We start from the raw sequence: 23,999 nt of genomic DNA, 5'->3' as shown, positions 1-23,999 counted from the left end.
GTCGTAATTTTCCTAAGGTTCAATCTCAGTACAAAAAGTTATATGAAAGCTGACGCTGGAACAAAGTTCGAAAGTTTTATCACGAAAGATGGCACTGTTGAATGAGTTGGATAATGAATGCGGAATAGTTTATGATATCGTTAGAAGATGGCAGCACTGCCTATGAATTGAGACTGCTGTTGAAACTCAATAATACCACTGTCACAGATGGACCATAATGAATTAAAATAGAAGAATTCAACTTAAAAATTCTAACGATGTTTATATATTCTTCTTAACTTGTGCTTTTCTTACAGATATTTTAATAAAACAATGACATCGCTTAGATATAAAATATAAATTTTATTGCATATTTATAATGTATAAAACGTTTTGCTTTCAATCCATTGAGTTCTAATTTAAACATCTGATCGCAATTAATTGTTCAAGTAAGGAGCAGTTTTGTTATGCTTAAGCAGATCAATAATTTTATTTTCAGTTTCCTATCAATTTTCTACAGATCATTTATTGAGTGAACTGGTGTCTACAACTTTCACTTAGACTTGTAGTTTCACCATTAATCTTCCCATGCAAATGTAGATATTTTGTCTTTATCACCTGAAAAAGACATGAAAAATATTTTAGGTTGAATTATAAAACGAATACAAGATATATCATGATTCCTGATGTTGAAATAAAACGTACTCGGTATCTTTGAACTGCCAAATTTCAAATATATTTCTTCGTACATTATTTTTCGAATTAAATCATCACTTCGGGTCATCATTTTTTCCGCAGACCTAAAAAGAATGTATTTTTTAAGAAAATCAATATAATTGTCATGTTTTCATGTGCATGTATTACAATTTTAAATGAAATTATACCTTCAATACAAATGTCAAGAGACTTACCATTCAATCATCTATTAGTTTTTTTGAATCTTGTCCTGTGCATTGCGATGGCTTCCTCTTTGGTGATTTTTTCTTTGTTTGATGTGAGATTTGGTGGTACTGTGATTATTTTCCTCGGCCTATCTGCTTCTTCCACGTCCTCGAGTATCTTGTTCCAGCAAATGTCGACATATTCTGAAATAAAAAACACTGTTAGCCAACAATGTGTTTGGTAATGAATTATTTACATAAGTTTAGTTAATGACTTTAATATTCACCATAAGTGGCATCAGTGAGTAGTTTTCGTAATGTGTGGGTGTCCTTGTATTTTGGATAGACAATGCTATATTTTTTTGTCCCATCAATCTTTGTGCCTTGTATTCTGTCACTATTCTCATTGAAATGTAGGGCAGCTATTTGTAACCTAAGAGAAGACATAAGACATTGATATAAGTCTTAGCAGGGACATATGTATGAAAAAATAGAAATCACTCAATTGTTATATACTTTGCTTACCTGCTTGTCATTCCATTGTAAGAAAACTGAATCATCTTCGGGGCAAAATGATTGAATAAACTGTGAAGACACTCCAGTTTACTGGTCTGGCCGTATGGTGACATCATCTTCACTTTATTTATAACCCGTGTATTCGTCAGATATTTTTGCATAGAATCACCAACCAAAGATCCTGTAAATAGTACATCAAATGTTTCATCACATGAAATTAGATATAATTTCTGATTCAGTAGTTGCAATAGATAATATCTTACCTGGATAAAGCCATTTCTTTTCTGATGTTATGGGTTCATGGCTGCAGTCTTCATGATTGTCTTGGATGTGTTTGACTGCTGATGACCATTTTTTACTGATGCCTTCTTTATCCCTGGGTGATGATGATGCAGCGCACCAGTACAAATGACATTTTATTGACTTTATCCAATCCTTGATTTCTTCACATTCCTTTTTCCTTGACATTATTTCTAGTTTCTTAGTTAAACCTTGAAATGAAAAATTAGTATTTCGTCTCATTTTTGATTCCGTGAGTGATATGTAAATTCTACACAAAGAATTTTTGAACTTACTTTTAACAACGTTCATTCATGATTAAAATATTATACTTTACTAACCTCATTTCTTCAAACATAACTCTGCCTTCAGAATCATCCTCAGAGCCACTGTCCATCTCTGACTCTTCTGCCGAATCTGGATGATAGTCATCATCTTCACTGTCACTCCCTAAATCTGATTCTTCTCCAATACAAATGGCTTTTGAGGTATTTGTAAGTTCTTCAGCAGGTCGCTTACATTGAATACCAATGTTTCGGGCTAAAACAGACCAATCACAGTAGTAGGATTAAATAGATAGGGAGAATAGATGATATCATAAAAAACCCCATAATACAAGCCGTACCATAATACGATATAGACTGAATAAAGAATACTCACTCAATGCATTTTCCTGGATTCCAACTGAACGCTGAGCCTTAAATGGCGTTCTGTAGATAATCTTAGGTTTGATGCGGTACACAATTTTGGTCTTCACCTGTGCAGTTTCTTTCAGCGTTTGCATCCCTAGAAAAAATTATCATTAAATAACATGAAATTCAATGATTACAGTGATATATTCAAAACTGAATGACAATGATACACCATACCATCATGAAAATCCTACCTCGAGATTTACAATCCGGTTCAGCCTGCACAGCAAATTCTCTTGTCGCCTCGAACTCTGATTTGATACCGGGTTCCGCATACACTTCCCCGCCGTCATCTTCACCAGGTTTTGCATAATCTTCAACCAAATTTGGTTGAAGATTATGCAAAACCTGGCTCTCAGTCTCAGCAATGACTCGCCGTCTCTCCCTCTTCTCAAACACTTTTCGTCCAGGCTTTCGTGGTGGCGAGAAGAAATCCTCTGGTTGAGATGTAGATTCAGGGGTTTCTATCACAGTGTGGATCGATGGCACGGCTCCTTGTTTCAGCAACAATCTATTTCAAGCAAAAGGCAACCGTTAATTCACAAGGCTCGTGAAATATTCATTTTGTTATTGTAGTTAGTGAGTGAAGTAAGGCACTCACAATGACAATAAAAGCCTATTGTACGATGGCCAATGCACTGTGGCCTATAGTAGTAGTTCAATGAAAAGATGTTTCTATTGTCACACGATGTAAGCTGACCTAGAAGGCATGGTTTTACAATCACGCTTAGCAAACAAAAGTTAAACGGCATTTTGACATAAAAAATTATGAATTGGATACCGCGCGTGGAAAAAATAAATTTTATTGATTTGAATTGGACTTGAAAATGCGACCCTTTTAACAGTGATTTTCAAGCCCATACAATAATTATTCTCAAACCATGTCTCGAATAAATGTTAAGATGACTGAATGAAACTTACCTCTTTGCAAATTGTGCATCATACTGCATTTTATTAACGAAATCATCGTTGGTAAAATGCCGGTAACACACGACGCTATTCGACGTTGGGCCGCTCCAATTCAATCGCTTTAAACCTACAAAAGAAGCCCATTTTTCTCGAAGAACAGGATTCTTCGGAAAAAGAAATATACCCCTATCCGAATAATCGCACCCAAAGCAAACACAACGATTTGGCATTTGAGAAAAAGCAGTGAAAACACGCCGAGTAGTAAAAACGCAACGTTATTTCATAGAAGAGAATTTTCAGTGCTCACTTTATTGACGTCACAGCGCCGGAGATCGACGGAAATTGCCGATGATTTCTAACGCGATGTATACAACGAAATGAGGTCAAAAGTTGTCTTACAAAATCACGATTTTCGCGGAAACTACACATTTTTGAACAGAACTATTTCAAAGTCTTCCTTAGTTCGATAGAACTTATCGAATTTTGAAATAAAAAAAAAGTGTCAGTTACCCTTTAACAAATAATGGTATTGAATCCTTCAAAACAATTTCAACTTCCATAGCGCATGCGCGGACTCGATAGTGATGTCTCGGCAAGGTCTACACCTACAAATAGATACTTTGATTTAAACAAAATCTCGACCGACCAGTCACTATGTGACGTTGCTTCGGATTTATGATTTCGGAATCTAAAAAAAGATAAGAAAAGTAGACTTTTCTTGTAACAAATAAAAGATTGTCTGTCCTGCTTACAATATGATCTCAAAGCTCACCAGAGCGAGTTCTTAGAAAACTTCCAGTAAACAAGAAAATACTGAATCTCAGTAAAGTTTTTATAAAGAACATAAAGGAAGAACTAGAAATCAAAAGATTTTTTATGTAACATTGACGTATTTTTACGAGTGTTGACAGAGTCAGTTCCGTATATATCAGTTCGTTTTTTATAGCATAAGTTTATTACCTTTATGAAATTATATACATTACATAATGATTTGCCACCGCGCACGAATGCACATTTTAGGAAAATTTACAAAAAGAACGAAACCAAAATGCACATGCCGGACATAAACAATAAAGTTACATTATTATACCAAAAAGGGGGCAGGGTGAGTGTGCAAGTGTGCAATAAAGGAAGGCCGTAGGCTGAGACTATTACTTTACAAATGGAGCAAATTTGAATGACATGGTTTCCAGATGAGGCTCTTTGACAGTGCAACTGGGCATATATTCATACAAATCATTCATTTAAGCATTATCATCCATGAAAGAAGGCCTCGTTAAAATTTGTATGAGCTTTTTCTGATCTGAAAAATCTGATCGCAAAAATATCTGTTTAAAAACGCCAATCAGAAAGCAAAGACTCCTCTATGATTGGCTTAGCCGTAGAGATCAGCAGGTGTTCACGTGAACCCGCGGTATTGTCTACCGTTTTAATTCTGGGTTTCATTTTATGATCTAAAATTATATTTCAATATCGATTTCTGTGAAATCTTTAGTTGATTTGGTTTCTGGGAGGAATATTTTTATTAGCACCACAGAATTCCGGGAAAAATAGCTTTTTCTCAAATCGGGTGGATGACCTTGATATGCTAATTAGCCATGTGCTCAAACTACAAATTCAATGAAATTTTATTCTGCAAAAAAAACAAATCCAATTCAATTCAATTTTACTTTATTGAACAAGGTTAGACAGCAAATCCATTTTTATTAATTGAGCAAATTTCAGAAAATTCAATTTTATTCCGCATTCAAATCAATAAGACCAAGGGAAAAGATCTATCTGAGGTATTTGTCCCTGCTAGCTCCAGTCGCTGTCTGTTCTACGGTGCATTCTTTTCATGACATGCAGCAGTTCTGTGAGTCCGTTATCTTTGCAATAACTGAAACACTCGCATTTATTCTAATTCCAACCAATTTGTATCAGAGCCATGCAAACTGAATTGATAAACAGTATGAATAATTTAATCAGTGGGCGACAGAACATTGAAAGCTGAAACTTGTAGCATTCAGATATATTAGAATGTCCGGCTTATAAAAATGGACAAAAGAAAGGTTTGAATTTATCTATAAAGTTTAATTCGAGCCGCTACAAAGTTTGAAAAACATCGAAACCGTTGGTGTCATTGACAGGTTTAGGCGATAGTTATTGCTAGACCTACGTATATCGTATAGTTTCAGTGATATTACGGGGTTTTTATTTCTTATGAACAGTCTCAACGGCTGAATAGTGTTATCAGTAACAAATTGACTATATTCATGAACTTCATTGGAATATGAAAGAAAATGATCAACAGTAAGTGCCTCAGTAACATACGTCATATTTCTGTTCAAATTAATCAGTAATCAACAGTAAGACCCTCAGTAACATGTTTCATATATCTGTTGAAATTAATCAGTGGATGATGTATCCATTTCTAGTTTCGCATCGATAAGTCGTACAACTAGTGGTCTTTCTGTCACCATTCTGTAAACATCTATCATCATTCAAATCACACCCTGATAGCTATCGACTACAATTTTGAATGTGGTACCAATAAAACTTGTTTCTAACTGTAGGACTGTGATATTCTCTACTAACGTTTACTAGCTTTTATGAGCAATAGAATATTTTTGAAAATCAGTCAAAATATCACCGATTTGTTCTTTCCTATTTCAGCTTCGTGAATTGCTCGTATAAATCCGCGATTTGTCACCAAAACAAAACCCAAGTGAAGTAAGTTACTCGTTTCTTATTCTTGATTCGGTTACTTGTTCAAATGATACCTTCCATTAAGAAATACGTATAACTTGTTCCCGATTCGGCTACTCGTTGAAGATTTTACTATTTTGTTCACCTCTACCATTATTGAATCCCACTAAATCGGTTCAACATCTCGTAGTTTTTAGTAAACACGCATCCCTCAGTAGTGAAAAAGTCCAATAAAACAACAGATGACCTCTCATTATATCTCGGAAGATGTGTTACTTATTTCAATACCGACTTCCATGAAGGAAAAAGTTACCTTCACCTTAGGTAAATAACTCGACGATCAAGTTGTAAATTAGGCGTAGTGAATAGAAGCTGCCGATTCAATGTTGTTTTTAAATCTACATTATTCTAAAAGGTATACTAATTATTATTACGTGTAGCCCTGCAAGACCGGGCAGCCAATTTTATAAGTGAAACAGATTACTATATATGTATACATACTAGCTCAAAACACCGAAACCAATATTAACTCTGTTTCCTAGGAAAACGTTATTTGAGATTTTATATTATTTCGATTAAAAAGAATGAAAGAATGAAAACTTATTATTGAATTGAGGATTTTCAGCTTAATTATGATTTGATTAAAAATTGAATTAATTATCGATTAAAATAAATGGTTTTAATTAAATGTGCATTAATTAAAACAAAACGTTCTTCTATGTACTGTCATCTTTCAATTTGAAAAAAAAACAATTAGACTACTGTAATACATATATTATAAATACTTTAGAATATTCACGTGATTAAATATCTCACTATGTTTATCTATCTATGCAGAGCAATAAATAATTCCGTCCAGATAATTTATTGATAATGAATCATATCTTATCCTTTAATCGCTTAATATATCTTTGGTTTCATGATTTCAATTTTTTTTTGTTTTTTTTGTTTTCTTTTAATTATTAAATATTATTCCGATTCAATGAATTCTATTAAATGACAACCATCTTCCTTTTTCTATTATATCCTAAATAAACATTATTATTAATTATTATTATCAACTAATTCTTCATCTGATAATTGAATGTATCTTTCAGGTAATATAGGTCTACATCTATGTGTGCTATTTAATCCTGTATGACTTAAATATGCGCTTATTCTTTTTCCATATTAAATATCAATTTTTTTTCTAATCTATCTATATGATATTCACCGTCTTCTGATAATTCATTTAATTTTTTAGATGAAAATTCTGTTTTTTTAGGTGCGAAACGTGTATTTTTTCTCGTGCCTCTACCTAAATATTCTTACATGGAATTAGATTTATTAAATTCAATACAACATTTACAAATTCTTGAAATTTTAGAAATTTTAAGGGCATTATCATTCTGCATTCAAATAGCAGGAATTTACCAAATGTATTTTACTTAATATTTTTACCCAAAACCTACCTACATACTTCATACTTCTGGTATGAAGCCCCAACGATTTGCATTATCATTCTCCATTTATATAGATAAAACTTAACCAAATATAGCTGCATAGCAGCAATAGCGGGTTTCTGCCTAACTGGTTCATTTATCTCACTGGGAAGTGTCATCGAAATAATTCTACAGTCTATAACATATGACTTATTTCCGAGAAGCGCAACCTGGGTCAACAATATGCTGGATAATGTGGATCCAGCTACATATAAGGGCTTTCGCGTGAAAGTATCGATGTACCAAAATGGCTTAACCCAAGATATGGTTTTTCAAAGTCCCCTGGTGGCAGTTGCATGAACTAGTCCGTCGCACATGCTCTCCTTGCGCGTTTTGTTCGATAATTTCGTTAATACTAGGTTGATCTACCTTTATGCATCAATTGTTCATTGAGGAATTTGCATTCAGAAATAAACAACGATTTTTTAAAAAGTTGCTTTTGTTTCCATTTATCAGTTTACATATTGCACATAAGTTTGAACTAAATCTACTTTGAAAACTAACTTAACCACGTATACTCAATGAACATTAATTTACTTCAATATGGAATTATAGGTAACAAAATCATAGCGATGTCGGGATGGATTCGAACATGATGTGGCATCAACTGCGTCGATGTCTTTGAAGCGATCTAGATAATGTTGAGTTCATCTGCCAAACGGATGATGGTACAAAATGGTGGAGATATATGAAACAGAAACGGGAAATGACGCATCGGGACTTATATCAGTCCGATTACGTGATTTGCGTAAACAAAATAGAGGCGTTTTGAATCGCTCATATATGAATCAGATAGCGAGAATTGACGTGTCCGGACTAATAGGAGTTCGAATCCGAGATTTACGGTTGAGTTGACGCTCAAGGTCGCCCGGTAAATTTAAGGCTTTTCGTGGTGCACTTTTATCAATGGATGACGATTCTTTGCGTTATTCTTGTCGCTGTTTAGACCCGGTAATTACGCTGGATTAATTCATAATAAATTACTATTCGCAAATTCGAAATCGTCAGGCGCTGAGTTATATTTCTGACAGAATTGAAAATTACGTTTATAAGCTGTCGCAAGGCAGCAAAAACCATTAATATATTTTACATAGTATTTTTACCCAAAACCTACTTACAACATGCCTCATACCTCTGGTATGAAAAGCCCAATTTCTACTACTGTAGTCGAGCAAACCGGATAATGTGATGCTATTTCACCATGTTTCTTCCTAGTATAACTGATACTGATTTCTGTATACTTTAGTTCCAATGCACGTTGTTTATTGTGGTTGTCTCTCGTCAGTCGGATCAGGTCCGTATGGTTGCATGTCCCATGTCAGTGCCATAGCTTAATCTGGATATTCTCTCTGGATCTCAATAACTAGATCTTCGTACATGCATTTTATCTATTTTTCTAATTATGACTAATATCATTGATAGGGCTGTACTATAAAGTAATCACAACACTTGTTTCTCTTATGGATTTGATTATAAATACGTGGTTCTAATGAGCTGATCATATTTCGACATGCGTGTCCCCGTATATAATTGATGAATATATTTTCCAACCAGTTCAGAAGTTTTACTTTCACAATTTATGATGAATTCTTGGACAAAGAATAATGATATTCAATATAGTTGCGTTTATATTTTACACATTCACAAACGCTTGCTATAAGGCCTATCTAATTAAATTGTGTGAGGTTTGTGAGAGTTGATTTTCAATTAGATGTAAGTAATACCTCCTGCAAATGAAATTGTGATTGTAATATAAAAGACTGAATATCAAATTATTTCTATTATATCCCTTGTAGTAAATCGGAATTGATTTTCTGATATGCGAGGAGACATGTTCAGTTCAATAACATTATGAGATGGCAGTTCATTCTGATCGACATGCTTTCCAATTTGGTATAAAGCGCTGTAATGATTTTATATTCAAAGTGCTATGTAAGAAGGAAATTATCATTATCGTTAGTATCTTTGCTGGGAGCAGTGTCGGTTTTCCGCCATGGTTTTAAACTCTTCCGTGCTATTTGAGGATTTTGTGACGTGCGTCACTTATCAACAATACCACGATGAATATAACGGATTCACTGATGTCCAGTAAGTTGGCTCGTAGGCAAGCTTGTAAACGTTTACGCAGATTGTTTAACGACGCGGCCTATATCAGTCGAGACATGCGTTGGTATTTGGCGTTCGTTTTTCCCGCTGTTGGATGCGTTAACTTTGGTATCGTACTTTTGGGCACTTTTAAACGCTCGGCGTCTAGTACCAGTTATTTCCACATGTTGGTCATCGGTGTCGCCGATCTGTACGCTATTGTATCGGTTGAAACTCAATATCTGATGAACTACTTCGGACACCCGTTCAACGATGTCGAATGCGTTTTGAAGCAGTTCCACAAGATCGGGCCAAGTCAGATCGCTATATGGTTTCTAGTGTTGATGACTATAGATCGCGCTAAAGCTGTGCCTAAACCCCTACAAGCAGTGTCTATCTGTACGATTAAACGCAGCTGCAAACTGCTATTCGTTACGGCAGTTTTATTGACGGTGCAGAATCTCGGCTGGTGTTCACAGTTTGAGTCAATTAAATATAGAATCTGGACAAACTGTCAAATTGTAGAAAAATATGTACTTTTTGCTTACTACGCAACTACAAATACTATATCCCTTTATGTTCCTTTTGTCGTTATCTCCGTAGCTAATTGGATAATAATTTCATCAGTTCGAAAATCAGCTAAACTGCCTGTCGCCAAAGGTACTGCATCCTATAAAAAACAAGGAGCGTCGAATAAGATCACAGCTTTAGTCGTTACAACAGCGTTAGCGTTCCTGTGTTTTACTTTCCCGATGTGTCTATTTGACACGTTAGTTCTGGAGAAAGGCTCGTTGGAGGAAACCACCACATATTATGTCCCTAATTGTAGACTATTCGGCTCATACGCTTGGTTTGTACTTTTTGGCCACGTGGGTGCAACTCTACTATATAGGGCGAATCATGTTTTGAATGGTTTTATTTATCTGGCTAGTAGCGAACAGTTTAGAAAAGATCTCTTAACTACTATTTGTAATGCATCGAAAAGATAATCTATTCGTCGCATTCGCCTGTAAAGTTGGTCGTTAGTGGACGCTGTAAAATCGCGGATGTGCACCGTTCATAAAGTGCCATAGAGGCTGTTACCTCGGAAGTAGTAGCTTATTCAGAAAAAAATCGAATCATCCGAATCGAACTCAGACTGATGCGTACGTGTTTAGAGTTATAGGCTGGGGGTAATACCAACAAATGAGAGGCATATAAGACACACGCGATACATGTATAAAAGCGCCAATCATCACTACTGCTGACTGGACCCGGTGTTCGGGTGGTATAGGCGATACGCTGCTGTACGAATTATTGCGAGTTCGAAGCTCACCAGAATAGATTCCCTATTAGTTTAATTTTTGCACCCGATGCCCGTTCAAAAAGAGCTAAAGTTGTCAAGACTTCATTCAGTGATTCTAAGTCAGTTACACATAGTATAGTGTTATTAGTATACTGTTCGATTTTAAGTTCTGTGTTGTCTGGTAGTTTCATTCTTTTCTGGTGTTGTTTTCGCGTATTTTAGTGGTTTTGCTGCTATTATGTGAGGTATCGCGCTCATTGGACATTCTTATTGAACCCCTTTTCCAAAAATGAAGGGTTAAGTTAAGAACCCGTTACTTTTAATTCTGGATTTTGGATTTGAATAGAAAGTTTGATATATCTCATTACAATAGTAACGATATGTCTTAAGATTGTAAAGGTTTAAACATATACGTGCTGCCAGTCAACAAAGATGGAAAGCTTTCAATGGTTACAAAAACGTTGGTAATAGTGAACGACTGTATTATTAAGTTCAGTACACTAGAAGCGACGCACAAGAACTGATGAAAAGATGATATAAATAAACGAAGCATCTCCTGTCTGGAAAATACAGCAATAATCATCGCATTGCTATCGCTCCCGTTGATCGTCTGATTAATGGCTCACCTAATCTGATTTTCTTTATCATCGATTACTTGTAGAAACACGCTGAACGAACGAAATTGGTTATTTAAACAAAATCCCGACAATCTGCGTCAAGTAACCGGTCGACTCCCGGAAACGGTGGTGAGTTAAAGCGAACTATATTACTCAACTAGAATTTCGCAAAATTACTCTCGCAGATATCAGCGCCTTTATTGAGAACTAGGTGCGGATTGTCAACCACCCAGTATTCGGTAGGATAACGGACAATATCCAGGAAGAAAGACCCTCTAAATATTTGGATGGATATATGAAAGCTGTGGGAACTGGAGTGTGTAATGGGTAGGGTAGTGTGATCAGTGTGCATTTGTGGCCAGCACACAGATCACATTGTTCAATGGGGTTTGGTCCAGGACTCGCGAAATTTTCAACAACACGGAAGTAACGTGTAATAAATGATGACTTGAATTGCATGACTACTTACGACCCCTCATTATTGTTGGAAAACTAAACGTTCCGCACTGACTAAAAATTAGTAATAACATTTTAGAAATGGCCAGAATTTTAACTTCTATCTCATTTTTATTTTACTATTGCGATTGGTATAATTTTTTTTTAAACGGTCGTTAAGGCTTCATGTTTCGTCTGCAATTCACTGCAAATAGTTACGCAACTACGCACATTTCAGTGTTTTTGGCAGCTGTACACTCAATCGGCACCGTTCGTGACTAGCTTCACCGCGTAATTATCATTAATTAACATCGCCATATCACATCATCAACTTATATTGTGCCTTAAAACCCTAACAGCAGAAATAATTGCAAAGCACACACGATTTCTATCATTGAAAATTGAGAGAGTGGCCATGTTTGTGTTTGCTGCTTCGCGTAAATCCCGCACGGTGGCGCCCCTGCGCGGAGTGGGGCCGATACAGGCAGCAGAGCCCAGCTAGAAGCTGTTTCGGTTCATCGCGTGAAATCAAGCGTGACAAGTCACAACAGACAACAAGCAATAAAACTTGTATTATGTACAAATTGTTAAGTTAATAGATTGTTCCGATTTTAAGGCGAGGTTTTACGATAAACAGGTGAAATTCGTGAATGATAATGGATTGCGTTTCACCTATTTGATTCCTCGCCTGCAATATATGTAGCGGGGAACATTCCCCTTTGTCGCATGTCAACAGGACACGCTGTATTGAATGCCGGGCCGCTGATCAAAATGGCAGTTCGTCTAACAATGCATTAACCATTGGGGCGCAGAATGATTTTACAAAGAAGACAGGTGTAATCGTTGGCTTGCCGATTGTTCCCATTCAGTTTAAACATAATGACAATGACGTCATTATTACATATGCACTCCACGACACAGGCTCATACTACTCTCCCTCAGTACTGAGAAATTGGTAGGACGTATTGGCGTCACGCGCAAAAAGGTGCGACTTTCGTTGCCTACTATGGAAAATAATGACAGTGAAGCTGACTGGTAGGTCATATGACCTAGACGAGGTGAATATGATAGAGCTCAAGGATGTTTATTCTAGACCATCTTTGCCAGTTTCACATGAAGATATTCCTAGACAGGAAGTTCACATATGGCACTACATGCATTGTGTAACTATCGATCAATGTGGAGATCGGCCTTTTGATAGGCAATAATAAAAGCTTATAAATTATGGCGCGTTTGGCGTTGGAACAGCATTTGGTTGGGCTGTAAATGGACCATTAGCTACAAATAGCACAAATTAAGGACACGTTTCTAATTGTATAAAAAGAAACGAAATCCCATTCGCTTCATTCAGCAAAATTGAGCTTTATGACTCGACTTACGATTCCAAGACCACTATGTCCCATGTAGATTAAAAGGCCCATGAAGATTAAAAGGCCCTATCCAAAAGATACGGTCCGGATAATCGACCTCTCACATAGTATCGACTCAATCTATTGAAGAGAAGACTGTTGGTCCGAATAGAATATCGTGATTTTATTCAGAAGATCTTTTAATATGCTGTAAGTGATTTTCAGCATGTACTTTTACTTGGATACACAGCACTAAATATGGTAATAATAATAAGCCTGATAATAAAAAGCTGACATAAACCCTGACCGAGCAGGTGGAATTGATAGAGCGAACTTGTCGGTGAAAACCTGATAGTTTAAAAAAATGGATTACTTTTTCGAGCCTGCAAATGGACATATTTTTAAAAAGGAAACAACTAAGCGTATGCACGCAGAGCTGTGGAGTTATACCGTTATTACCGTTTCAAGTACGATACATTTAAATCATAAGGATTAAGATAAGTAAATCGGGTAAAAAATTTTAAGATAGGCTCTCCGGTGACGAGACTACTAGTACTTTATAGGTTAACTAGTTAATTAGCCGCACGAGTTTTCGTTACTTATGTATAGTAGTTTCGCCATAGGCGAATTAGTCTAGAAAACTATAGTTAACCTATCTAAAGTGCTTTTCGCCTCGTCGCATATTTTGTTGTTATTAGCAAGCCTTCGAGCAAACAGCAGGCACAAGTTTGGAAGTGCATCGTTCATCGTTCCATGCGCCATAAGAGCGTTGAATTTCGACGCAATTTTCTTCATTGTTCCGATTGTTTGGTTCTCCCCGCATCCAGTTGCTGTAGTTCTGAAATAATATTCATCGCAATCACCGATAATTTCTGACCTGAGCCCGCGCGTGGAGGTGCCGGAATCATGCCTGTTTAAAACGGGAAGAATATAGTCCGCCCAAAACGCAAGACCAGGCCCGTGCCAAATTATGAATCTTCGTGTGAATGCGAATTGGTGAATATTGTGCACTTTTAAATTGACACGGGCCAAATTTCAGACGTGTCTGGTTGGGGTCAGTTTCTCCCTATGGTCATGGTTTAAATTTCCATATTAACTCCGAACATGAGTAAGTAACAAACTGGTTGGCGAACAAACCACGACGTCATGTGCATGAGAAAGACAATTGAGCTAGCTTCCGGAGTAGTATGATGTTCTACTCTACGGGTAAAGTTGTCGGCATTAGATTAGGCAATGGACAAACATGTCCCCATTAAGGTCACTTCCTGGTCTAGGAAGGTTGTTTATCGGATCCAAACTGAAACCGAAGTGTTCAACACATCGATCAAAAAAGAGAATTAACCTGTACCCAATACATCTAATACATCTGTTCGGTATCCCATTTCATGAAAATACCCCGTTTCCTTCCAGGCAGGTGTGGCCGGTAGCAAAAAAGGCTCGACGTAAAATTGTTAAAACTTCCTATTCCTCAATGAATTTATGTTCGAATACGATAATGGACGCTTTCCGACCACATAATCAAAACCATAAATTATTCCCATTATAAGATTTTTTGAAAATAGCGTCGTTTCTAAGCATTCAAGAAACTACAAACACTGCTACAAGTACTCTTTTTTCCAAAAGCAATTTCCAAAGCCCAAGTGAATACTCTCCCTCCATTAGATGTTCTTACCCAGTCACCCGTATCCTTCAGGAGTCTGGTATCTGTGGCACAACCCTAGATTTATTCCGAAATCCTGTTGAGTGTTTTTAAAAATGTACATTATCTCTTTTATCATTATTATTAATCAGATTTTCCATGCACATTCTTTTCCTTCCTCTTTTAACACAGACGCGCACGCTCCAACAATACTAGCGAATGCTAATGTGCTGGAGTATATCAATGAATGGAATGAATGAACTAGTTTGTTAGAAAACATTGACAAAATATTTGTCGCTGAAAAGTCTTGGTGGCAAAATTCATCTAGCTAATATCGTAATTCATTTTTCCCATGTCTAGTTAAGTGGACCCCTCGAGGGCGCCTGATAAAGCCATCAAAATCAACATTGATACGGTCTTTTGAATATATATATATATATAACCAGTTAATCAATTTACATGGAAAAGCTACTAACTACCAAATAGACTCACCATTGTAAACGGTCTAGTGAAGTTAAGCCACGTTGATCCGTAGTCTGCGGGAATGAGCCCTAATGAAAACGGTTATAAACTTCAAAATCGCAATTTTCTCAATCCGAATAAAAGCGAAGAAGGTTGGGCGAAGATGGTCGGTAGGTATCTTGAATTTGTATATCGTCACTATTAAAAGTGATCTTATTAAAGTAAAAATGTAAATCGACGGACAACTAGAAGCTCATATCTACCGAACTTGGTCTGGTTCGATTGGTCTACGGGTTAGCACACTTGCCTTCTACGTACGAGACCCAGGTGTATCATCATCGACTCTTTTCTGTACTTACTTCTGGCCGCTTGATTTTCAGTCCAGCTCTCCACTTCAGCTATTGAAAAGCCGGGACAAAGTTTGGTCCGATTGAACGTACTAGCAAGCGCAGAAATCTTGAAACATTTGTTGTTTCCCACCGGGATCCAACCACAATTCGCTGAAACTGCATCCGTATGAAATAGGAATAGAAAAGGCCCTTTTATCACCCATCTTCCCGCGGCAGGGATTCGAACCTAATGACATCGCTACACTCAGCCACAGTACGAACCCCTGCCACACTAGACCAGGTGCGCAAGTACACGCGCAACTTTGCCGCACAAAAACTTGCGGCACCAATGCGATTGCTCGTTGTTTAATCGCTTTCACGTACGAACTATAAAAGGGAAAACCCGAGCTTAAATCAAACGGGATATCCGATTGGCTGATAATGACATCATCTAAGCTTCGCGTGTAACTGCGCACTCGGTCTAGTGTGGCAGGGTTTCGTACCGTGGCAATCTCTGGAGGATGTTAATCGCCGTGCTTTTGATTAAAATGTGAAGTTAGGAGTGCTATCAGCTTTGTTGTAAAACTGGGATGTGTAAAATATTCACCGGCAAAACAAAAATAGAATTGAGAATGCTTTCTTATTAAGGAGGGAGTGGGAGATTGAGAAAGAGAGGGAGGGTGAGGGAGATTGAGAGGGAGAGGGAGGGAGATTGAGAGGGAGGGAGAGGGAGATTAAGAGGGAGAGGGAAAAACAAGAAGAATGAGGAATGAGAATAATAATCGACGAGAGCGATTGGAATGATGGAACTTACAGTCACATCGTTTCTGGTCGGCGCTTAATTCATAACCGTCGCTACAGTTACACCGATAGGAACCCTCAGTGTTGACGCACGTTCCCACGTGACCACATTTGTCGAGCCCTAAAGCGCATTCGTTTATATCTAAAAAAAGCAATTTCATGTTAGACAGCAGATTGTCTGGGAGATGGGTACAGAAGGGGTGCTGGGCACAAACAGCAGATTGTCCGACGGGGTGCAGGGTGTTCCGAACAGGCGAAACGAGTCCGCGACAAATCTACACAACTTAGCTACTTAGCTTAAATCAAACTCGGCGTCTCAAGTTTGCCACAAAGATAGAAAGTAATTAATTGAATTTAAGCTGAGGAAAATTAACCTATTGTATTCCTAGAAATTCATAACTTACAATTGCTGCAGCTCTTTCAAGCATGAAGGAGTTCAGTAAAGAGGTACAAATCCTACAGTACTAATGCTAAACTAGACTACAATCAAATTCTATAGTAGCAAACCGAACATCAATTTACAACACAGGGTGCAGGGTACAGATAGCAGATTATCTGAGGGGTTGCAGGGTACAGATAGCAGATTATCTGAATGGGTACAGGGTACAAACAGCAGATTGTCTGAGGGGTTATTGGGCACAGACAGCACATTGTCTGAGGGGTTGCAGGGTACAGACAGCAGATTGTCTTAGGGTTTGCAGGGTACAGATAGCAGATTATCTGAATGGGTACAGGGTACAAAAAGCAGATTGTCTGAGGGGTTGCAGGGTACAGACAGCAGATTGTCTGAGGGGTTGCAGGGTACAGCCAGCAGATTGTTTGAAGGGGTGCAAGGTACAGACAGTAAACTATCTGAGGGGTTGCAGGGTACAGACAGTAGACTATCTGAGGGGTTGCAGGGTACAGCGAGCATATTGTCTGACGGGTTGCAGGGTACAGACAGCAGACTATCTGAGGGGGTGCAGGGTACCGACAGTGGATTGTCTGAGGGGGTGTCAAGCAGATCTGTTCATATCTGCAGAAGTTATGAGTAAGAAGACGGTGCACTACGTACCGATGCATTTCTTTTTATCATCACTTAACTCGTAACCGCCACGACAACTACAGGAATAATATTCAATCACGGGTTTCGAGTATGCGCAGTCGACGTCATTCCACCTTCCATTATTTGGAAACATTTCCACACAGTTTTCAGGCGCAGGTCTATTGTTAGGTTCATCCCAATTCCAATTTGAGTATGCCTGCAATAAAACGTTTTTACGGTTGACGACAGCCGATGGGTCGAATTGCTGCGGGTGCTCCTTTTTTCCAGGTCTCAGTCCTACAATTTATCATGGTCTGTTATGAATGTGGTCACCAAAGTTTTGCAAAATTTTCAATGGCAGATGTCTAAAAATGCACCGCAGACTCCATTTACGTTTATGGATCCTTATTTCATAACTACCAACTACCAACGCTCTTGTAGCAAGCGAGGGTCCACTAGGTTCGCTCCATAGTAGTTATGCTCGGTCATTTGCGTTTAATTTCGTCTAAATTTCAATGAAAACCGAATGGTCTTTTCTCTTAAATCGATCAAATATTATTGAAACTACATATTTTTGAACTTTAAATCAATTCAAAGTATATTTGCTGGGTCATATGCTAATGTATGGATTCGGTAGCCAAAAAATCTAATTTGAAGTTCATTGCTAATTAACTGATACCGAGTATTCGCCACGCCATCTGGCGGGGAAATCTGCGTTGCACCTGTCCATTATCATATCGTGTATTCATCTGTAATCGGTAATATGTTGCAATTGTATAGTTTTTTATTTTTATTTCCTATCTGTTTACTCCGTACGTCCAAATCCGTATGGATATAACCGTATAGATCAAGATATTTTTGAAATGAATTGAATTATTGCCCTTGATTGGACGTTAGTGTTCTTTCCTGTTGAAGTATAGTCTGACGTTGTTCGTCTCAGTGAAAATAAGGTGGCTTGTCCAAGATTTCATCACACTCACCATTTTGAACGGTCTCCTAAAACCAATAAACGCGCCCGTGTAGTTCGGTATGAGCTCTATAAAAAAGCGGTGATAGAAAAGTTCGTTTACCGATATAGAAAAAACTGGGCCGGTTTTTAAGGCCGGCGTTCTCCGATCACTTTAGCCTCAATACTGTACCAGCAGATACGAAATCATTAATTAATCATGTATTATATCATCCATCAAAAAAGGTGAAAAAAACCAGAAAACCCAAAATTATTGCGTATTTTTCAAAAGGTTCTGGACGGGAGTGAACAAGATTTAACAAATCGAAAAATTGCTCCGAAAAATGTATGGCATACTTACTTCTGGCCACTTCGTTTTCGTTTGCGTTGTCGATCTTGGCCAATTGTGAGCGAATGTCATCCCGGCCCGACGCAGTGTACTTGAAGCATTTGCCTGGCGATGCTCGCGTCCAACCGCTATCGCATGCGCAATTCAGTTCTGTGTAAAGGGAAATAACAATCGAACGGAAACCTTTACATATTGTTATAACAAATACGTACGATTATTGATGCTGTGAAATATAACATGTTGACACTGTCGATTGAACGAAGAATGATAAGATAAGAAGAACGAATATAGCTGCAAAGCAGCGATATCGAGTGTCTTCCAATTTGTTATAGTTATCAATATTGTTAATAAAAGTACCGGTCTGTAGAAACTACGCATCTGAAAAAAACCTGCTAAGTAAACTTTTGTGTGAAAATTCCTTTTAATTCTAACCGCGTCCGAACGCTGCAGCCGAGCAAATAGAAATAACTCCATCAGAAAATAATTACCTTTCTAACCAACCATAACTTTTAATTTTGTGGCAAAATGAAGATGGACGACGATAAATCGTGCTAAAAGTTTTACTGTAAAAATGTAAAAATCCGCCCAACTATGCGGGACTCAAAAGGCGCCTGGTAACTGGAAACTTCCCTCTTGCATAAAATCACGTAGAAAAAGAAGATTATCTATTGGTATGTTGTGTAAAAAATGCGAAAAAAATTAGCTTTTCGTATGAAAAAAATGTGAAAAGAACTGTTTTTTTAATGTGAAAAAATGGCAATGTGAAAAATTTGAAAATTCAGAATCGTGCACCTCATCCCTGCTAATTTCACCAGGTAATTATTAGGTTGTTGATAATTACAAAAAGGTAGGATCTTTTATGAAAATGTTTTAGCATTCGTTTGGCATAATCAAATTGTGTAGGTTGATTATTTGCGTTTCGAAATTTCTTTCTTTTCAATCTCGTCAACACGAACTATAATCGGACTATTTACATGTGGAAAACGGCCAAAATGTAATGATCATTAACCTTGTAGAACAGTTATTACCAAGATCTCGAGATTGTTTGAATGAAAATGCAGGTGTGAGTGATGGGTTTGTGAAGGACACCAAATCAAGACAAATCAAGCGAAATCTACCTATCAAACAAATAAATGCCTTAACCGTTGATAGAAATAAACAGAAAAAAATACAGGAACAAACAATCGGCTAATACGTCTCCTGAATTGATAGCTAATGGCACACGGGGCAGTCGGTAATAAGAAATTGCATGCCTGCTTACCTTTGCACCGATTTCGATCAGCGCTGAGCACAAAACCATCCTGACATTTACAATAATAAGAATTCTCTGTATCGATGCAATCGACATCCACCCGCAGTCGTTGGTCGAGTCGCAAAAGTTTTGAGCTGGAAATAAAGATGATGAATATTTCGATCTTCATTGACAACAAAGACGACGACGACGACGACGAGAAACGATACACGTATTTTGTAAAGCTCCGTTCCGAGAAACTCGCTCACTATTTCTCCGAAAGACCTTTTAAATAGCCAAAATTAAGATAACTTTTGAAATGTGATCAAGAAACTGATTCATTGTAATTTCCCTCATTCCATTCCTTCATACAAAATTCCTTTCTTCCCCCTCATCTCTTAGAACATATCGGCCAGCAGTCTATTTGAAGCCGTACCTAGGTAGCTTAAAAATTCTACTTCTTCTAATGTTCTACTTCAATCGTCCTCATATATATGCCTGTTATAAAACTACAATCTCAACCACTGATATGTCACGTAACAATCTGTACCTAGTTATTCCACTCGATTCCCCACAACTTGTTGTGTCACGAAGTTACCCACCAGTGTTGTGTCCTCTGACTCTCCTCTATTGTTGTTCTTATTAATCTCGTACCGCTGGATCTTCCTCTTTCCTCGATCAGGCAGATATAAAGTGCTAACACGTCTTGCTTATATGATCACACTGTTTCTGTTATTCTTCTTCCTATTGTTAAATTATTAGCTCCCTCCTGTTCTCTTCTTTCCCTGAACCAAAACCTTAGACTTATATACTAATTTGTACAATTCTCCAATTCCCAAACCATGACCTCACCCACTGCTAACCTTACCCTAATGAAACTTTGCCTTCGTCATCAATATTGATTGCGTACGTACTCAGTAAACTCATGGTCAATGAGTGATATAATCGGGGCCGAAATCTCAGCGGACCAAATAATTTACGCTGGTTTTTACGGTAAAGAGTTGCGACTGAAAAAGATGATTCGGCCTTATCCGAATTCTGGATTATCATCTGATTATCTGAATTAGGATAAGTCCGATTGACCCACACACAAATACATAGTCTGTATCAATATGAAGACAAACTAGCTAGGGCGAATCTTTTCAGTGCAGGTGAAACACTCTGGGTGAAATTAGCAATCACCAATTCGGATTACCCTGGAGTCAGGTCCTGAGGCCTTTTTAATAGCTGCTCGGTTTACGCGGTAGACCTATTCAAATATCACTTCTGAGGAGGAAATAGAAATTTAAAAGAAAATCCCTTATTGAAATAAAATCCCTTTTTAAAGGAAGACGGAACTGCCGATAGGGCATTGTACATCTATCCAAACAAATGTTTCTTGGGAAGTTCGAATTCTGCACAGTGAGATAAAAAAAACTCGCGTTTTCCAATGTTTATATCATTCCAGCCAGGATACTTGTTCGGCGGTGGTGAAAAAAACTTTTTTTGCTCATTTTTTCACTGAATTTGTTCCACGCACGGGAATAAGAAAAATAAAATATTTTCATTTGACTTTTCTTTAAATTTCGGAGGCGGTTCCCGTAAACCAAGCAATTCAAAAAGGCCTAAAAGATTGTTCAGGGTTAACCAGTGACAATTAAGTTCATTGTTTCTACGGTATTTATCCACCGCTTAACGTTTCAGCAACTGAAATCAGTAATTTTATTAGTCGGTGACCAACGCAATGAAACACTCACCGGGACACGCAATTACTAATTCGCATGGCTTCGAGTCGCTATCAGGTCCGAGGTTTTGGTCGGCGCAGCTCAAACCGCCATTGGATGGTGCTGGATCGGTACACGATCGATAACGCGTCTGAGACCCGCCGCCACAAGTTTGGAAACAAGGGCTCCAACCTCCCCATGTAGTATAACCGCCGTTAACTGCTGTAATGTAAAAACTCGCATAAAAGTGAATAGATTTAATAAGTTGGATTGACGCACATAAATACATAGGAAATCATAGCTGCAATTATAACTGAATAATGAAGTTAAGTTAAGTTTATTGCTCCCCAATCAGCTCATTGCACAGAGTTGAACAAACAATACAATACATTTATAGAAAGAAAAACGGAAAGGCCCAATACACGCGAACATGACAGATATGAATAATAGTCGGCCTGCCGAAGGTTCAAAAAATTGGATATTACGGCATTTTGTGTTAATGGTTGGCAACATACATCAATCGATAGATCAGATCTTATTGTTTATAAACATATTGCCACTCTAGGGTCCTCATATTTTTACCTGTGGGGGCGCTGAAGTCGTTATGGTTAGTTACCATATTGCAGTTTCGTTTATGTCTTGCTTGTAGTAAAAACATCATAAAATAATATAAATAAGATAATTGCAAACCTTTTCTATACGTACATCACCAAATGCAGAAGGGCTGACCAAGATAAATTAAAACGATTTTGGAGTTGATTTTCGTGTGGAAACACCAGACATATCCGGTGATGAATTTTGCTCTTAAATTATTGTTATAAAAATAATCAAAGGGCGAATCTATTCGATGTAGGTGATACGTCAGGTAGTTAACTAGCATTAGCTACAAAACAAGCTTATGTCACGCTTTCTGGTCACCATCGAGTGGATTGGTGCACGTTTGCCTGCGAGTACGTTTCCGAGGGCACCGGTCTTATTGACCAATCAGAATAAGCACCGTTAACTGCTTTCAATGAATCGTAAGAGACTTATTACCTGGTGCTTGTGCTGCCGCCGCTGCTGTTGCCACCGTCGTTGCTGCTACTACTGACAACAAAACTATACATAAAGCTTGCATTTCAGTAACCATTCCTGTAAAACGTGCATGGTTTGTTGAATTCCTGATGTTTACGGAAATAATTGATAATCGGTTCATCGTGGAGTCTAAAACGTCCGGGTGACGTGTTTAAGAAAGTCTGGGCATAAATCGGGAAATACAATGGTATTTCCGAATAGATTTCAAGCCCACTCAAATGATTGCACTCAAGCGGATTTGTTGACATTAACCGAAAAAGATATGAGGAATTGGATCAATAGCGAAGCCGGAATGGACTTTAGACCAAAATATATTCAAAATCTGAAAACAGAGATGCAAGACGAACCTTCGCGGACACTACGTAGTTCGCCTTCAATATTAAAATCCGATAGAACAATCTGCCTGCAAACGTATTCACGTAAGACACTATCGCTAACTGTCTCCAAGCGTATTTTGATAAACACTGGGATGCGACTGGGCGTGGACTAATACGCATTTTAGCGTTTTTCTCGTTGATCATATCGCGCACTCTCTTGAAAATAAACTGTTAAACGTTATATAGATAGAAGACAATTATCAAAATATCATGATATGATCATGAAATGAAAACGAAATGAAAATAAGACAAAAATGAAATGAAAATGAAATGAAAATGAAATGAAAATGAAATGAAAATGAAATGAAAATGAAATGAAAATGAAATGAAAATGAAATGAAAATGAAATGAAAATGAAATGAAAATGAAATGAAAATGAAATGAAAATGAAATGAAAATGAAATGAAACTGAAATGAAAATGAAATGAATATTAAAGGAAAATGAAATGAAAATTAATGAAAATGAAATGAAAATCAAAAGAAAATTAAATGAAAATTAAATGAACCCCAACGTCCGGTTTATTTTGCTTTGATACATTGGTTCCTTAATCAGGTTGCGCTGCTTGAAAAATCCTGCAACCATTCACCACCCGCAGACCACAGTTCTTTAGAATGCTTTACAATACACAATTTCCGGTTAAATTTTACTTTGGGCTAATCAAAACTTTTGAGTACATGTAAGCCTCATCAATTTCTGATCTTGCCCCCATTTCATCCCCGGCTAGTGTGAGTTGTACCCAGGCGTTGTGACTGGTGCCTGGCAGGTGTGACAAGTGCCCGGGCGGTGAGACTGATGTCGGGTTTGTACGCTACACAGCAAATTAGTATAAATCAAATCACAGTAACTAAGAGGGATGATCATCCCTAT

General features: G+C 37.5%; 2 protein-coding genes and 1 long non-coding RNA gene across 4 annotated transcripts; 1 reads left to right on the top strand and 2 right to left on the bottom strand.

Moving 5' to 3' along the window:
• Positions 1-262: 262 nt before the first annotated feature.
• On the bottom strand, positions 263-3,524 carry LOC141909827 (uncharacterized). Of its 2 annotated transcripts, none has more exons than XM_074800469.1 (9): positions 3,269-3,524; positions 2,542-2,858; positions 2,316-2,441; positions 1,997-2,195; positions 1,386-1,557; positions 1,148-1,293; positions 891-1,079; positions 685-779; positions 263-597 (listed from the first exon to the last, which is right to left on the bottom strand). In XM_074800469.1, the coding sequence occupies exons 1-5, from the start codon at positions 3,484-3,486 to the stop codon at positions 1,542-1,544; spliced, it is 876 nt and encodes a 291-aa protein (XP_074656570.1). In that variant the 5' UTR covers positions 3,487-3,524; the 3' UTR covers positions 263-597; positions 685-779; positions 891-1,079; positions 1,148-1,293; positions 1,386-1,541. The 2 variants fall into 2 exon arrangements, with proteins under 2 accessions (XP_074656570.1, XP_074656569.1); XM_074800468.1 differs by having other exon boundaries at positions 265-597; positions 891-1,064.
• Positions 3,525-9,485: 5,961 nt separating this feature from the next.
• On the top strand, positions 9,486-10,499 carry LOC141910016 (allatostatin-A receptor-like). Its single transcript, XM_074800706.1, has one exon. The coding sequence runs from the start codon at positions 9,486-9,488 to the stop codon at positions 10,497-10,499; it is 1,014 nt and encodes a 337-aa protein (XP_074656807.1).
• Positions 10,500-15,327: 4,828 nt separating this feature from the next.
• LOC141910246 (uncharacterized) lies at positions 15,328-17,602 on the bottom strand. The gene is made up of 4 exons (XR_012619882.1): positions 17,482-17,602; positions 16,441-16,569; positions 15,657-15,803; positions 15,328-15,386 (listed from the first exon to the last, which is right to left on the bottom strand). It is a non-coding gene; the product is annotated as an uncharacterized LOC141910246 (long non-coding RNA).
• Positions 17,603-23,999: the final 6,397 nt, after the last annotated feature.

The sequence above is a fragment of the Tubulanus polymorphus genome, chromosome 8, assembly GCF_964204645.1.
Source record: "Tubulanus polymorphus chromosome 8, tnTubPoly1.2, whole genome shotgun sequence".
Taxonomy (NCBI): domain Eukaryota; kingdom Metazoa; phylum Nemertea; class Palaeonemertea; order Tubulaniformes; family Tubulanidae; genus Tubulanus; species Tubulanus polymorphus.
Note: the sequence above shows the minus strand (reverse complement) of the source record. Positions and strands in the feature narration are given on the sequence as shown.

Bases quoted from the DNA above. Each gene is read 5' to 3' on its own strand.
- LOC141909827 (XM_074800469.1), bottom strand. From the start codon at position 3,486: ATGCCAAATCGTTGTGTTTGCTTTGGGTGCGATTATTCGGATAGGGGT. The intron at 2,859-3,268 runs GTAAGTTTCATT...TGCTTGAAATAG, and splicing joins GATGCACAATTTGCAAAGAG to ATTGTTGCTGAAACAAGGAG. The intron at 2,196-2,315 runs GTGAGTATTCTT...GGTCTGTTTTAG, and splicing joins AATCCAGGAAAATGCATTGA to CCCGAAACATTGGTATTCAA.
- LOC141910016 (XM_074800706.1), top strand. From the start codon at position 9,486: ATGAATATAACGGATTCACTGATGTCCAGTAAGTTGGCTCGTAGGCAA.